The following is a 15,500-nucleotide window of genomic DNA, read 5'->3' on the forward strand; positions in this document are numbered from 1 at the left end:
ATCCCTTTCATGACCAAACTCAATTTCTACACCGTGCCACACAGAATAGCCATGATCTGTGCCACAGCCCTTACCAATAAACATGTAGAGGGAGTTGCTAGTGCAGTACAGTTCAGCTGTTTCTTACTGGCTGCTGTAGGTGTTGGGAACGTGAGATCATTGGTCACCCGTGTCAGTATCTAATCTCACTGTCTACCTCTAACCTGATACCTTTTTGTCATGTTTAGAGCTGTCACAACAAAAGACTGACATTGATGCATATTTTACCTTTTTTAATGTCTATACCATTATTTTAATTTGGATTAATTTTATTTCGCTAACACTATCATCTTAAGCCTAATCATAAAAAATATATAACCTAAAAACATCACACCACAGCACTAAACACAGATTAGCCTCTTAAACACCCCCACACCAACAGGGTGGGGTAGTGGAGACCTGTTGTCAAGATGACCTTGTTCCGTACCAAGATGGCTGCCCCTTACCAAGATGGCTACTCCCTACCAAGGTGGCTGACTGGGGAGGGTCAAAAGGTAACCCTGGGGGAGGGTGGGAAGGAGAGGGTTCGGTTCAAGGGATAACCGGGGCTAAGGTGTGACTTACGTTCCATGGGCACCGGGGAGATGGGCTTCCGGGACCTGTCACTTTGACAAAAAGTCAAACTATTAGTACTAAATGTGCAGCAGTGTGGAGTAGTGGGTAGGGCTTTGAACTCTGGAGGGTTGTGGGCACAATCCCCAGGTGGGGGAAAATGCTGTGGTACCCTTGAGCATGGTACTTTACCTAGATTGCTCTAGTAAGATGCCCAGCTGTATAAATGGGTACAAATGTATGTTGTAACAGTTGAAAGTCAGCCTGGATAAGGGTGTCTACTAAGAAATCGGATAATAAATAAAAGTGATTTACTTATTCATGCACATGGAGAGAGAAACAGTACCCTGGCAGCGTGATATTGCTCTCTGACTCCTCTGAGCAGGAGTTCAATACACTTGTACAGACAATGAAACAGTTATTAGATAGAGAAACATCTTGCAATAGGGTTGTCAGGAGACAACAACCTGACTCGCCAGCTGGACTTATCAGAGAGACAGATTATCCATTCCTGAACTAAAAAGGGAAACATGTCTTGCCTCATATTGAGCAAGCTAATTAATGTCTACACTTGCAGTTATTAAAATAGAAAATAGAACAAATTAATACATATACTTCTAGGGTTGGCCATGCACCGGCTCCGGAGCCCAGCACAGGGCACTGGGCAGGAATACACCCAGGAGGGGATGCCAGTCCATTGCTAGCAACACACACGGCTATTTAGCAAGGCCAATTAAGTTGTGTGTCTTTGGACGGTGGGAGGAAACCAGAGTGCCCAGAGAAGACCCACACGGACACGGGGACAGGCACCCCGAGCTGAGACTCAAACCAAGGACCGCGGAGCTGTGAGGCAGCAGTGTTAACCACCGCGCCACCCCAGTGGACTACAGTCCAGTGTAATACATCACAAGTTGCTACAGACAGAGACAGGAGAGTACAGGTGAGAGGCAGCCATCTTGTTGTTTTCCTAGTTTCACACCAGTCTTAGCATTGCTCATTTTGTTTTAAGTTTGCCTTAATTGAAGTTAATCTTATTTGTAGTTGGTCAATTCAGTTCAGCTGCTGAATTGGTGAAAGTAAATAGGTTGTAAAAAGGTTATTTAGTCAAGGACTAGCAGGAATTCTGTTCCAGGTGGAGCCAGGTGGGGCAAGTTAGGTGTGAATTGGTGGCAGGTAGACAAAAGGTACTTAATGCAGCTGTTGAGCAACAGCTGTGCTGTTTCTCGGTGACAAAAAGTTGAGCAATTGACTGGGGTACAGGCACCAAGAGCCAAAAAACAAAATCAAAAAAGAAACTAGCATTTAGAAGCATGTGGCCACTACAATGTCAGGTTTACAGAATCACTGCCTTCCTGGATGAACTCATCAAGAAGGTTTCATTTGTGAACGTTGTCGTTAAGTTGAAATCCTAGAGATCAAGGTTCGTGATCTTGAGGCTCAGCTTCTCGATCTGTGCTGTATTAGGGATATAGGAGAATTAGTCAATCAGCCCTTGATAGAGATGGTGTGCAGCCAAAACCTAGGAGAGTTGAGACCTTAGAGCAGGACAGTGTAGAGGACCGCTGGGTTACAGTAGGTTGTAACCGCAGAAAAGGGTGCACACAACCCCTAGAGACACCCCAAGAGCTAGAATTGCCCAACAGGTTCCAACTGCTGGACACCGAGTTGGACAGTGACAGCTCAGAGGGTGATGGGGGGGCAGTTGAGCACCAGAGCATCATGGTGTCCACTCCACCCAGAACAGGGAGGTAGTTATACTAGGAGATCACACAGTGTGCTCTAGTGATAAGGAGACCCGCATGGTATCTTGCCTGCCTGGTGCTCAGGATGTAGACCTCCCTAAACTAGTAGACAGGCTACAAGGCCAAAGCCGGGGGGAATCCACTGGAATTCCACATTGGAACCAATGACATAGGAAAAGGTAGGACAGAGGTTCTGCAAGACAAATTTAAAGAGTTAGGAACAAAACTAAAGAGCAGAACCTGTTTCTACATTTGCTGTGCTTGTTCATCAGCCTGTGTGGAGTGTGCACTGCTCTTTATCTGCTGAGCTCCTGAACTGCTCTTATTCCATTATCCCACCCACCTCGACCCCGGATCGCACACCCATTCTGGACAAACACAAGATTTAGATATTTGTGGGAAGTCTGTCCAAGGCAACGCTTGTGTTCACAGCAGATCATTTCAATACAATCTTTATATTTAGAACATTATACACAATATGGAAGTGTTTGGTCTAAACATCAAGACAGTAGAAAATATGTGTTAGAAGTGAACCACTGTCCCAATCAAGTGTAAGAGTTCAGAAACACAATATTATTGTATTATATGCAGCAGATATGTCCAGCTAAAGGTCATGGATGCATGTTTGTGGATGCCCTTGCTGTTATATACTTCCACCCCTCAATGCTTTCTGTTTACCCCATGAATAGAGGGATCTACTGTTTTAGGGAGAACCTTATCATATTGTGTAAGAGTACAAAACACCATCAATGAAAACGGAATGCAACATTTGATTTTATTTATTTTTTATTAATTTGAAGTAAACTCTGCCTGGCAGGCTTGTTTTTTCTCCTCCTCCAATTCTGTGATGACACTTCCTGCTTCCACTTAGAAGGGATTTCTGAGAAGATAGTCGATTTTGTTAAACACACAACGCTGCCGTGTAAAAGCACAGAATATACATTCGCGTCTAAATGGGTAGAACCGATCAAAGGTGCAGATTTGGATGAGGGATGTTAGATTGTGTGTAACTTAGTAAATATTTTTTAAACAAGCGTTAAACATTATTTTACACCCCTAAACACACAATTTCACTTTAATTCAACCCCAGTGTGCATATCTCTATCACATCTTCCCTCTGACCTGACAGAGTAGAGGCCAATGTGCTTCTTCTCTCTGGAGTTTAAATAAAACATGCCCTCTGTAAATGAATCATGTGCACTGTATACTGTACTGCATTTCATTAATACATAAAGTATCTTACTCTGAGCAATCAGTATGGACCGGACAGGTGACTGATACATGGATACCAGCCCTCAGTCCGTGCCCCCCTATATCTGACCCACTGACCACCACCACAGCTCTGTGCCTGACAAAGCTGAACCAATTATGGAACAATACAAATCTGTGACAATTTGTTAACAATCAACACCCTGATTTGGATATATGCAGACATCTGTACAAATAAATGTAACAAAACAAAACAAATCTGCTGTACTTACGAATTCTGATCTCCATTGGCTTGAAGCGATGGATCTGAGAGAGGAAGCTGTGTCTAAGAGGGGAGGTTAGATCCTTACCATACGAACCTGATCGAAACCTTGTTCTCTCCGAGCTGCCTATAGGCCCGTGTGTGTCACTCAGACTGTCCCCTGTGCCAGGAGACCAGACCCCCAAGTGACCTTGTGACCCCTGGGCAGAGCTTCCTATCTCAGGTGACCAAGGCTGCGTCCGCAACCTGACTTTATCTTTCGAGTGGGAAGCACTGCCCTGGGGGGGGGGTTACTGTGTGACCAGACCATCGCACGGGAGGGGGCAGCGAGTTGGTTAGGGCATCTGCCCCGAGGCGTACCGCTAGGGGTGCCTCGCTGCACCAGCTCTAGATAGAGGCCACAGTGGCCCATTGGGGACGCACCTGGGCTGCCCAGGAGCGAAGACCGCAGTCACGCTCTACTGGTAACAGTGATGCAACAACTGTGTACAAAGCAGGGCAACAGAGGTCAGTTCTCGTGCCTCCTCCACCCACAGCGGCAGCGGCCTCCTGCCCCACCAGCACAGCGAGGGCCGGGGACACAGATCTGCTTGTACAGAAGCACAGCGGGGCAGCAGGGGGACTCTTGTGCCCTCTGTGTCACTCAGTAGCTGTGGCCTCCTGCTCCACTAGCATAGCTAAGAGCGGGGCCACAGACCCACTGTACAGTATCACCTGCCTAATATTGTGTAGGTCCCTCTTTGCCACCAAAGCAGCCCTGACCTGTCGAGGCATGGACTCCACTAGACCTCTGAAGGTGTGCTGTGGTATCTGGCACCAAGAGGTTAGCTGCAGATCCTTTAAGTCCTGTAAGTTGCGAGGTGGGGCCTCCATGGATCGGACTTGTTTGTCCAGCACATCCGACAGATGCTCGATTAGATTGAGATCTGGGGAATTTGGAGGCCAAGTCAACACCTTGAACTTGTGATTCATCAGACCAGGCCACCTTCTTCCATTGCTCCGTGGTTCAGTTCTGATGCTCACATGCCCATTGTAGGCACTTTCGGCAGTGGACAGGGGTCAGCATGGGCACCCTGACTGGTCTGCGGCTACGCAGCCCCATACGCAACAAACTGATCTAGCCATCACAATTTGGCCCTACACAATATTAGGCAGGTGATCATAATGTTATGGCGGATCGGTGTACAATATGCTTTCCCAAGTGTATTGTTTTACAATGAAAACTAAGTTACAATATGAAATGATGAGCGCTCTTCAGTCTCAGAGGTGAAACGGGGAGCATGGGCTGCAGGGCTGCAGGACTGCAGCAGTAAGGCTCACAGCGGCACTTTTAAATCTCCATGCCTCCACTCTGTGTAGATGTCATGTGTTTAAAGTGACTGGTGGTGAAATGTGCATATAAACACAGAGACAGCCGCGTCTCAGCCGGAGCACCGGGGCGCAGACAGCACAGCACGGCCCAGTGAAGAACATTAACAACGCATACACACACAGTTACCAATGAACTGGAGCGACTCGGCAAAGAGGACGGTCCTGTGAGCGAGGCACTGCACAATCAAGCAGGAAATGGGAAGGGCCTGTATTGGGGGTGCCTGTGCGCTGCCCTGTTGCCCCGCTGGGTAGACTCCTGTACAGTGGGTCTGTGGCCCCGCTCTTAGCTATGCTAGTGGAGCAGGAGGCCACAGCTATTGAGTGACACAGAGGGCACAAGAGTCCCCCTGCTGCCCCGCTGTGCTTCTGTACAAGCAGATCTGTGTCCCCGGCCCTCGCTGTGCTGGTGGGGCAGGAGGCCGCTGCCGCTGTGGGAGGAGGAGGCACGAGAACTGACCTCTGTTGCCCCGCTTTGTACACAGTTGTTGCATCACTGTTACCAGTAGAGCGTGACTGTGGTCTTCGCTCCTGGGCAGCCCAGATGCGTCCCCAATGGGCCACTGTGGCTTGTATCTAGAGCTGGTGCAGCGAGGCCCCCATAGCGGTACGCCTCGGGGCAGATGCCCTCACCAGCTCGCTGCCTTGCGATGGTCTGGTCACACAGTAACCCCTCCTCAGGGCAGTGCTTCCCACTGGAAACATAGCAACGGGTTGCAGACGCAGCCTCGGTCACCTGAGAGACTGTTTGAGTGACACACACAGGGGCCTATAGGATAGAAAGATGTTTCCATCGGGTTCGTATGGTAATGATCTAACCTCCCCTCTTAGACAGAGCTGGACAGATCACCTCGTGTGACTCCTCTACCACACCGGTGAAGTGGGCGGGATAGTTCTGCCACCAGCGGGAGCAGAGTTGGATGCCTGCAAGACAGAAACAAACCACCACAGGTTACAGAGCACGTATCATTTTATACCACCTGCTCTACAATGTGCTAATGTTACACTTAATCAGTTACTCTAACAGCAGATAACATCAGCTTTGTCCTGGCGTCTCATACACCAGTGTGGGGTGAAGAATGTCCCTGCTATATCAGACAATCTTTCGAATTGATTCTTTCAGCAAAGGGAGCCGCTCTTTCAAAGCAGCTCCAGCCTAAAGCACACTCACCTCCTCGCTGGTCAGGAGGTGCCTGTGTCCCCAGCGCCAGGCCTCAGCGCTGGGGGAAGCCGGCCTTGACTTCGGCTGCCTTCCTCTGGACCCGTGGATCAGAGTCCTTCAGGAGGGCAGAGAGAGCTGGGAGGAGAGAAACACTGAGTAATGAGAGGGTCTCGCACTGAAGTCTCACAACAGCACAAGTGTCGCCAGGGCGTATCTGGTTTCATCTGGGATTACTTTAATATTTTATTGGCCCATCAAAGCTTCAGTTTCATCACACGACAGGGCTGACAGCAGGAGACACAGATGATTGTTGTAAATGAAGTTCCTCCTTGTCATCAATTCTTTCACGTTATGTAAGCATGGAAACTAAGCAAGCGGGAAGCGGCCCTCGGAGCCACAGGTGCTCTGGTACCTTTCTTGAGCTTCATCGAGGCGCAGAAGCCGCAGATGGTCATGTCGATATTCTCGAGAAGGGCCCCTGACACAGAAAAACAACACGTGTGAAGCCGTGTGAGACGCAGCGGGACAGCGGCACAGGACACACTTAATGTGGGAGATAAAAACAGCAGATCGAGCTGCCTGGCTCTCTTACCGATGAACACAGCGGCGCCAGTGCGGAGCTGAGGGACGCTGCTCTTGGAGAGGCGCAGGGCACAGCGCCGATACACGGCCATCGCACTGGGGAGCCGCGCTCGCTGCGGGGACAATAACTGGGTTCAGAAGGAGATACAAGAGGTGGTGCACAGACATCGAGGCTGGGAAGGCTTCCCCACACACACGGAGTGAGACCCCACCCGGAACCCACAGTGACTCACCAGCACAGCGGCCACGTCTCTCACGAGGGAGGTGAAATCGAAGGTCTCCTGGCTCAGGTGTCCCTGGATCAGCTCGGTGAGAGTCGGGCAACCCAGTGCCGGAGCGCACTGCCGCAGGATCCGCTGGCACACCTGGGGGGGACAACACCGCACTGTTCATCCAGGCACAAGGGCTCTGTCTTTATATTCAATCTCATCCTCAAAGAAATCCCTCGTCCCTGTCGTGAGACCCACTTTACCTGGGAGACGGCCGGGCGTGGGTCCTGCAGGTGCAGCAGCAGCATGGCCAGCGAGCCGTGGCACTGCTTCTGTAGAGCTTTCTTCACAGAAGCCGCCGTCACCAGCTCCCCCAGCAGCAGCACGGTGGCGCCGCGGATCTCCGAGTCCGGCTGCAACACAAGCACAGCACAGACACGAATTGTCAGCACCGAGCCTCTCACACTCCCACCAGACTCAACGAAAAAGAGCATCATCTGCACTAACGACACCAAGGAAACGAAGGGCAGTGAATCATCGAACACTTACATTCTCCAGGCACTCCTTGGCCGTGTGGTACAGCTTGAGGATGATCCTCTCGGCCGTGCCGTCCTCACAGAGCCGCAGGATGGGGCCCAGACTGGAGACGGCCCTCAGGATGACTGGCTTCCCTTCGATGACCCACTGGGACAGAGAGCCGCTCAGCAGCTTCAACTGCTCCTTGGCATACCTGTGCATCTGAGCAGAGACAACGTAAGAGTGACAGAGTGTGTTAACAGCATCGATGTAAACAGCACTGAGACAGGTGCGCCACACAAAACCAAACGACACCAACAAGACAAGAATGAGCCTAGAAGCACGATGGGTGGATGAAAGACTCGCAGCTTCTCCTCCTCTTGCAGACAGAGATGATCCCCAGAGAGAGGAGACAGACTGACAGGCTATCGCTGCTCCGTTTCTCTTTACCTCCTTCGTGGGCACGGCCTTCAGCCCCTGCCTGGCCAGAAGGCGCACGTCCTCCAGGGGGTCCTCGCACAACTGCAGCGTCCGGTTCATGACCGTGGTCCACAGCTGGTGGTCGGTCAGTTGTGGTGGCTGCAGAAGCTGTGAAAGGGGGAAAGAAGAGAGACGGGTGAGTCTGGAGACACCACTCACCCGTGTCTGTTCTCTACAGTTTCTCTCTTGAAACATGGGTCCACAAGCGTGATAGGATCACATGTCGGTCCCGGGGGTGACACTCACCACGGAGAAGAAGGCAGCGATGCAGATCCTCTGGCCTCGGTCTGCGCTGCCGTATCGCTGCCAGAGAAGCCGCACCACCTCCAGCAGAACGGGAGCGACGAATGTCTTCAGAGCCCTGTGGATCAACAGCACGAGGATCAGGGTTCGTTCTATACACGCCTGCTTTGCTGCCAGCTCGCTGATTTTGCACGTTTTCTCTCTAAAGATCAATGTCTCCCTGCTGGGGGCTGATCATAAGGATGTCTATGCACAGTTATCGGCCGTATTAATCTCACATTAATGAACGCCTGTGAAGAAGGTTTTTGGATCTGCTCTGGGCCTAACGTTCGGGCCCGGCTCATCTTACCTGGTCAGCCGGAAGATTCCCTCGGGCACCCGGCCTGGCTCCTGGATCAGGCCCCAGTCATGTTGAAGCTGTAGAGCCACCTCATCCAACTGCGCTCTGGACAGCAGGAGTCTCAGCGAGTCAGCGACGAATCTGGAGAGAGGCAGGAACAGCGTCAGCGTAAATAAAGGGCTACACGTTACGCAGGGAGCGGTTCTGTTCTGGTGCGACGCGCAGGGCGACCCCTGGGTCCCCACACATGCTCTTACCTCTGGACAGTGAAGCCTGTGTCTGGATTCCTGTTCTCGGCACCCAGGAGAGGCAGCAGGGCAGCGAAGAGCTCAGCAAACGTCACCGCCTCCAGGCTGAGCTCGGTCAGGACGCCCAGTACAGTACAGGCCTGGCATCGGCAAAGACAAGCAGATTGAGTCAGAGTCTGGAGGGAGAGCGCAGTGCCATGTCCTCATCATGTGGGGCTTTCTGGACACTTACCACCCAGGCGTGACTTGTGGTCGACAACTGGAACACCAGCACCCTGAACGTAAAGGGGCCTAGGCTGCTGGCCCCGATGGCCCCCCACAGCTCCCTGTGCCACTGCTGGTACTGAATGGTGCTGGAAAACAAAAGCAAACACTCGGTGTGTGGCGACCTACAGCGTGACCGACCGCCTCCTGCTTTCAATAGCACAGAGAGGCCGACAATCAACAGAATTGAGCTCATGATCGAAACAGCACGTGGGCATTGTGTGGACACACGTGAGGATATCAGACACATACTGATCAAAACATTTTAAAAACATTTGACAAGCTGTGGGACTTCAAACGTGTCTGCTCCCTTAGAGAATCGTATCCCTGCTCTTCACAGGACGGTTAGGATGATGATTTAAATGCTCACTTCTCAGCGGGTGGCAGGTAATTGATGAGGGACTTGATGGCCAAGGCTCTGTCCTGGAACAGCAGCTGGAGGACTCCCTCCTTTGCTCTCTGACGCACTCTCTCCTCTGCACTGGACAAGTCCAGAAACGCGTGCAGCACCTGAGGGACCTGGAGACACGCACTTTATACTTCACACACGCTTTCCCTGAGTAACTGATTGACATCTATTTGGGTCAAAAACACTGGGCATTGGTTTAACATAATGAATGAATGAATGAATGAACGAACAGGGTGGCCGGAGCTGAGTTCCTATCCAGCGGTACAGAAGCCCAAATGCTTGCTATAGAGACGTTCAGAGCCGAAGCAGACGCTCTCACTCACCAGTCCGTAGAGCTCATCGGGGTGCGACCTCAAGAGCTGGCACAGGAGCGTGCAACAGCCCAGTGCAGAGCTGGGCTGGGGGTCCTGCAGTCCAATAAGCAGACCCTGAACCAGAGTCTGCTTCTGCTGCAGCGTGAACAACCCGTTGACGATCTGAAACACAGAGACTCACTCAGCACTCGGCCATGGACCGTGAGGTGACATGGCTCCTCTCCTCTCCCTCTCTAGGTGTGAGAGAGGGAAAGCGAGAATAAAGGACTCAATATCGCCTGGGAAGGAAGACTGTGGTCCCTGAGAGGGCAGGGCTGGACGCAGACCTCACCTGGATGACAGCATCGCAGGAGTGCAAGTCTGAGGACTCCTCATAAAACCACTCCTGTATGAAATCCACCTGCTCCTGGTCAAAGTCACAACCTTTAAAGAAGGAATAAGAGGTTTAGCCGAAAGACCAGGCTTTTGCACACATGCACACCCACAGACAGACACGCACAGACACGTGCTGTTATTATTATTATTATTATTATTATTTTTATTTCTTGGCAGATGCCCTTATCCAGGGCGACTTACAACATACCTTCAGAGTGGAGCCACATGTCCAGAAGCGTCTTGATGCCCATCACAGCCTGTTCAAAGACTTCTGGCTCGGGTTCCCAGAGCCTCGGGAGGAGCGACGCCAGCAGGCTGTCCACCGGGGGGATTGCCAGGGCGATCCCTAACCCCTGCAGGAAAGAACAGCCACCCGTAGATCAACGCAAAGACCAGTTTGGTGTGCCAGCATCGCCACGCTCAAAGACACCCGCCCCCCAGGTCAACAACAAGTCAACACGAGCCGCACTGCGCCACTTGCCCAAAAAATCTCAATGGGACTCACCCGTGTGATCTCAGTCTCCACCCAGTAGATTCTCAGGAGAGTGTTCAGCAGCGTCAGGGCCGTGACTCTTGTTACATTGTGTGGATATGAACACATGGACTGCAGGGGCTGAGAAGAGAGTGATGCCAGAGAGAGGGGGAGAGGGAGGAAGTGAACACGAGGAGAACTAGACCTGAATAAACAAACTTTTTAAATCTCACCAGATTCGTCTCTCTCTCTTGTCATGACACAAACACAAACTGACACAAACTGACTTATACAGAGATGTGGCATTGATCCACAAAGGCAGTAGGAACACCGCAGCGCCACTGAAGGAGTCACAATCTCTACAGCATCCCTAAGAGTCTTTAAACATCACTGCCCCTCACTAAGCAATGGCATCTGTAGACACAGGGCTGTGTTCAGCATCACTTGCTGTCCTACAGAGAGCAACAGTCCGGTCTCTAGGACAGCCGATAAGGCGGCGGTCACGGTGAAATGGCTGACCTCCAGCAGTTGCACCAGGGTTCTGGCGGTGATGTCCTGACTCAGCGTTTTGGTGAGCAGGGCAAGGAGGCCACATGAGTTGCCTGCGAACACATCCTACACAAGACAGACACAATCTGTTAGACACAAAGGTGGCACAGTATCCGTGTTACAGGCATTTAAGGAAGCTCTTTCAATTGAACACGTGTGATTGTGTTTAATGCCGTTATATCGATCTCGTTGTTTCTGGAGGACCGTGACCACGACCCTGCGACAACTCTGTGGCCGATCGCTCTTCCCTGGACTCCCGTTTCTGCTCCATGTTTCTCACGGGAGACACAGGACAGATGATTGAATAGTGTTGTTAATTCACCAACATTATACGTATTATTGATGACTCATTTTCAGCACTGGACGTGTTTCAGTATTAAAGGATGAATAGAAGGAGTGGAACAGGATGAAGTGTGCATGAGCATTGTCCTGCAGATCCCCAGTCATCGTGTCAAGACAGCAGGCCACATGCTCCACAGATCCTACCTCGAAGTAGGTGTCGCTGACGCCCTCGATGGGAATACTCAGGACTGCCCTGACAAACAGTTGCACGAGTCGTGTCTGCTTCCTCCTTAGGAAGGGTCTCACTTGGCTGGGGAAACAAGAGCATGAACATCAAATCCACATTGCTTTAAACTGATCCAAAACACTGAGCTGATGCAACCCATCAGACACTCATCACAGAAGAGCCGCTGTGATTCAAGTCTCTCTATGCACAGTTACTGTGGGGCTGATTTTTCAACAGCGCACATCAAGTGTTTTTTCAGTGTTTCCAGTGGGTGAGTGAGGTCCCGACCCACAATGACCCATCAAGAGTCAAAACACATCTCAATCAGCCACGTGCCACAGTGGGAGCCGGACAGCTGCAGTGCAGGGTGCGTGTCTCTGGAGAGTTACCTCAGATAGATGCTGGCATGCAGGACCTTCTGGCAGTAGGACGGGCTGCAATCAGCTGTGGGACAGACCCTGATGTAATTCTGCGGCGGGTGGAAGAAATTGGGTTTCTGAGACTCACATTACAGCATTTGAGACACAACATTCTTGTACAGACAAGGATCCATACAAATCCAATACTCAAGGAAACCCCACTGACCATCATCACGTTGAGCACCTGCTCTTTGTGAGGGAACTCCACCCCCGTTTTGCCGACTGCCCGGGCCATGACGCTCAGGCTGAAGCAGACGGCGGCCCTGACGGTGAGGTCCTGCAGGAGAAGAAACAGCAACTCAGCCTCTGAAGGTCCTCACCAGCAATGACACAGGCAGATTTGGACAATCACACTGTCTTTCTTGGTTAAGATATATTTTGCTTACCCTGGAGGTGAAGAAGTGGCTCATTTTGGGCAGGATGTCATGCTTCAGGAATGCCTGCAGTTTTGCTGCGGGGATCTGCATTGTTACAAACCCATAGCAGAGAATAACTCTCTTGTAGAAATAGGTCTGCGGGAGAAAACGCGGCAGGTTATTCAAGATGGCGGCCGTGTTTTGTATGTGAGCATCCTTTGCTCTTTAGGGGAAAGGTCTGACACACGGGCTCCATCCCTCAGGACTCAGATCCGTTTGGTCTTCAACAGTGGCAGCCGTATTGTGTATCAGCAAACGAACACAATCTCTGTCCTGTGGGCAGGTGTGGGGCGTGTGGCCAGGCTGCGGGTGACGTACCTGATTGGCGCAGTGGACGGGCAGTCTCCGCAGCTCACGGCCGGTCGTCTGAGTGATTCCCAGAGCGACGATCGAGGCCGTCACTCTCAGTGGGCAAGACAGCACCTCTCCCCTGGCCACAGTCTCCACTGCCTCGCGTATGACACGCCGATATCTCAAAGGCACCTGTGGCAAGAGCAAGGAGAGAAAGAACTAATACCTCCTGTGCTGGTGTTCAGTCAGTGGACAGAGCTGAGGGGAACTGAGCTGGAGATTGAGAGAGATTGTACCTGTGTCCCTCACAATCCTCTGCGCTTTAGTAAGCCTCAACTGGACACTATTCTTTACAACAGTCAAGCGAAATTATATCTGCATGTGTATAATTTACTCATTTAAAAACTACATATAAAAGCAGGCGGGGCAGCTTTGGTGAGGGTGTTCTTTAGATGGTCCTGTATTCTTTCAGACTGTACACATTGTGATGAAAGATGTCACCTTAGGGTTCTGGCTCAGGCTGCGGAAGAATGGGAGAGTCTTCTGGAGACAGTCCCGCAGGTCGGATAGCAGAAGATCATCCTGGGCGTCTGATGCCTGGTCTGCAACACTGTGGGTAGCGGTGGCAGCGCCGCCTGGAGAAGAGACACAGAAGACATTCAGCCCACAAAGACCATCACAGGACACAGACACTTAGTAATAAATATGACCCGATACCCATGATGGTCTGTATGTCTGTAGGCCGTCTCAATGGAGAATAATACTGGCGGGATCACACATAATTTCAGCCACTCCCCCCATATTGAGTCTGGCATACAATTAACTGGTGGAACAGGGTTTTAAATATGGAAAATAACGGCATTAATGCCATTTGCAAGGCGCTGTGGACCCCTCAGCGTGGCACGCTAACACTTTGATTGTCGGGCCAACGGTACCTTGTCTGGTAGGGCACTCTCCTGTCATCGTGTAACTCTTTTGAATTCATCTGCATAATAAAATAGAAAAAGACAGGTCAGCAAAACACACAAACAGGTTGCGATTCCAATTAAAACAGCCGACTCTTTTGTTAAGTCGTTAAGAACCCGTGCAAAATAAGGTGATGTGCTCATTAACACAATGAATAACAAATTATAAATATGTTAAAAGAACATTGAATAAATATGTACACGTTTTTTCTATTCAAATTGATTTCATATTTGGAATTTCATTAAGAGTGTAAAAACACAGTTGAAATGTGCTAATAGTAACGTCATGGTTGCATCAGGCCAAAGCCAGTAAAAATGACAAAAGATGACTGATTTGCATTTTGTATTCCTATAGTGTTTATCCCTTGTTCTTCTATATACCCACAGTGGTGCGTTGACTTCAAAATAATATATGTTTAACTCATCAGATGTCTTGTATAACTAGATATAGGCCTACCCTATCCGGTTTTAGAAAACGCTTTGCACTCCATTGCATATATTTATTTCCCAATACAGGTAACTCCAGTTGGCTTTGTCAGCCACATTTCAAATGTTAGGCTCCAGAGTAAACCTGTCAATAGTATCACCAATTAACGTGGAGTTGCTTTATCAAAAGAATTTCTTAACTGCACATGGCTGACACAATGTCTTATCCAGAGACATAGGACAGTGTTTCTCAACCCTGGTTATACCATATAAATACACAAATAGAACACAAATAAATAAAATCTTACCAAATCAAGAGGAGGCTGTTGTCTTCAAAATCAACAGATGTAATGAAGCTTTTCCTTTTGTTTACTGTTACTATATACCTTGCTAGAACAATGTGACGTCAGATGTCAGATACGTCATAATGGAATGTCCCGGAGGGGGGCTAAGCCATAGCGTACAAGAGCGGGGGGGTTGAGCATGAGCTCGTGTGTTTCCTGTTTAAAGTATAATGATATTAAAATGATGTTTAGAGCCATGTTACCACTAGACATCTGATTATCATTAACTCTGTGCTCTCTATATTACTGTGGGTCTGTAGTGCGCGGCTCAGTGCGGCACATCGTGGTGTGATCCTAACGTCATGAAACGCATATATTACATTCACGGCTTGCTGCTCCATCAATGTCAATCATATAACTTGAATAGGATCAATACATCCACCTCTACCCCCAAGAGTTAAAGGTCCAAGTGGTCGCTGCTGCCGCCGCCATGTTTCTGAGTCAGCTACGCCAGAGCACGGCAGGGGGCGCATGCGCACTGCACGTCAACTCATGCCGATGGCCGATATTCTCCTATTGATCGGCTGTTCAAAGCTGTACATCAGCTCCTTTATCGAGAATGGCTCCGTTCGGTTATTCTGTTCCGATTGAGGTGTATATGAGGGGATTTAAATCAGAATGGATTTGATTCGTGAAAACGCAGTCACAGACAGGCCATTTAAAACAAAGCAACATATCGCGACATTCAGACATATTCACAGCAATACGGACCCCCAGGCTGGCGGCCCGACTCCCTCACCGCACCCCCTCTCCGGCGCTGGACGCCTCTCTGTGAGCGGATCCGTAAAACACAGCC

General features: G+C 50.1%; 1 protein-coding gene and 1 long non-coding RNA gene across 2 annotated transcripts; both read right to left on the reverse strand.

Annotated features, from left to right (window-relative positions):
- Nucleotides 1-3,094: 3,094 nt before the first annotated feature.
- Nucleotides 3,095-4,778, reverse strand: LOC136771752 (uncharacterized). Its single transcript, XR_010822370.1, has 2 exons — nt 3,815-4,778; nt 3,095-3,213 (listed from the first exon to the last, which is right to left on the reverse strand). It is a non-coding gene; the product is annotated as an uncharacterized LOC136771752 (long non-coding RNA).
- Nucleotides 4,779-5,769: 991 nt separating this feature from the next.
- LOC136771453 (maestro heat-like repeat-containing protein family member 1) lies at nt 5,770-15,127 on the reverse strand. Its single transcript, XM_066723776.1, has 26 exons — nt 14,669-15,127; nt 13,905-13,954; nt 13,471-13,604; nt 12,997-13,161; nt 12,649-12,774; nt 12,429-12,539; nt 12,233-12,312; nt 11,822-11,927; nt 11,306-11,401; nt 10,820-10,927; nt 10,523-10,667; nt 10,271-10,362; nt 9,949-10,101; nt 9,587-9,735; nt 9,185-9,305; nt 8,962-9,092; nt 8,714-8,845; nt 8,368-8,482; nt 8,092-8,229; nt 7,675-7,863; nt 7,389-7,538; nt 7,150-7,281; nt 6,927-7,029; nt 6,747-6,812; nt 6,344-6,469; nt 5,770-6,096 (listed from the first exon to the last, which is right to left on the reverse strand). Exons 2-25 carry the CDS (start codon nt 13,930-13,932, stop codon nt 6,387-6,389), a joined length of 2,853 nt encoding a protein of 950 aa, XP_066579873.1. The 5' UTR covers nt 13,933-13,954; nt 14,669-15,127; the 3' UTR covers nt 5,770-6,096; nt 6,344-6,386.
- Nucleotides 15,128-15,500: the final 373 nt, after the last annotated feature.

Source organism: Amia ocellicauda, chromosome 15 (assembly GCF_036373705.1).
Source record: "Amia ocellicauda isolate fAmiCal2 chromosome 15, fAmiCal2.hap1, whole genome shotgun sequence".
NCBI lineage: Eukaryota > Metazoa > Chordata > Actinopteri > Amiiformes > Amiidae > Amia > Amia ocellicauda.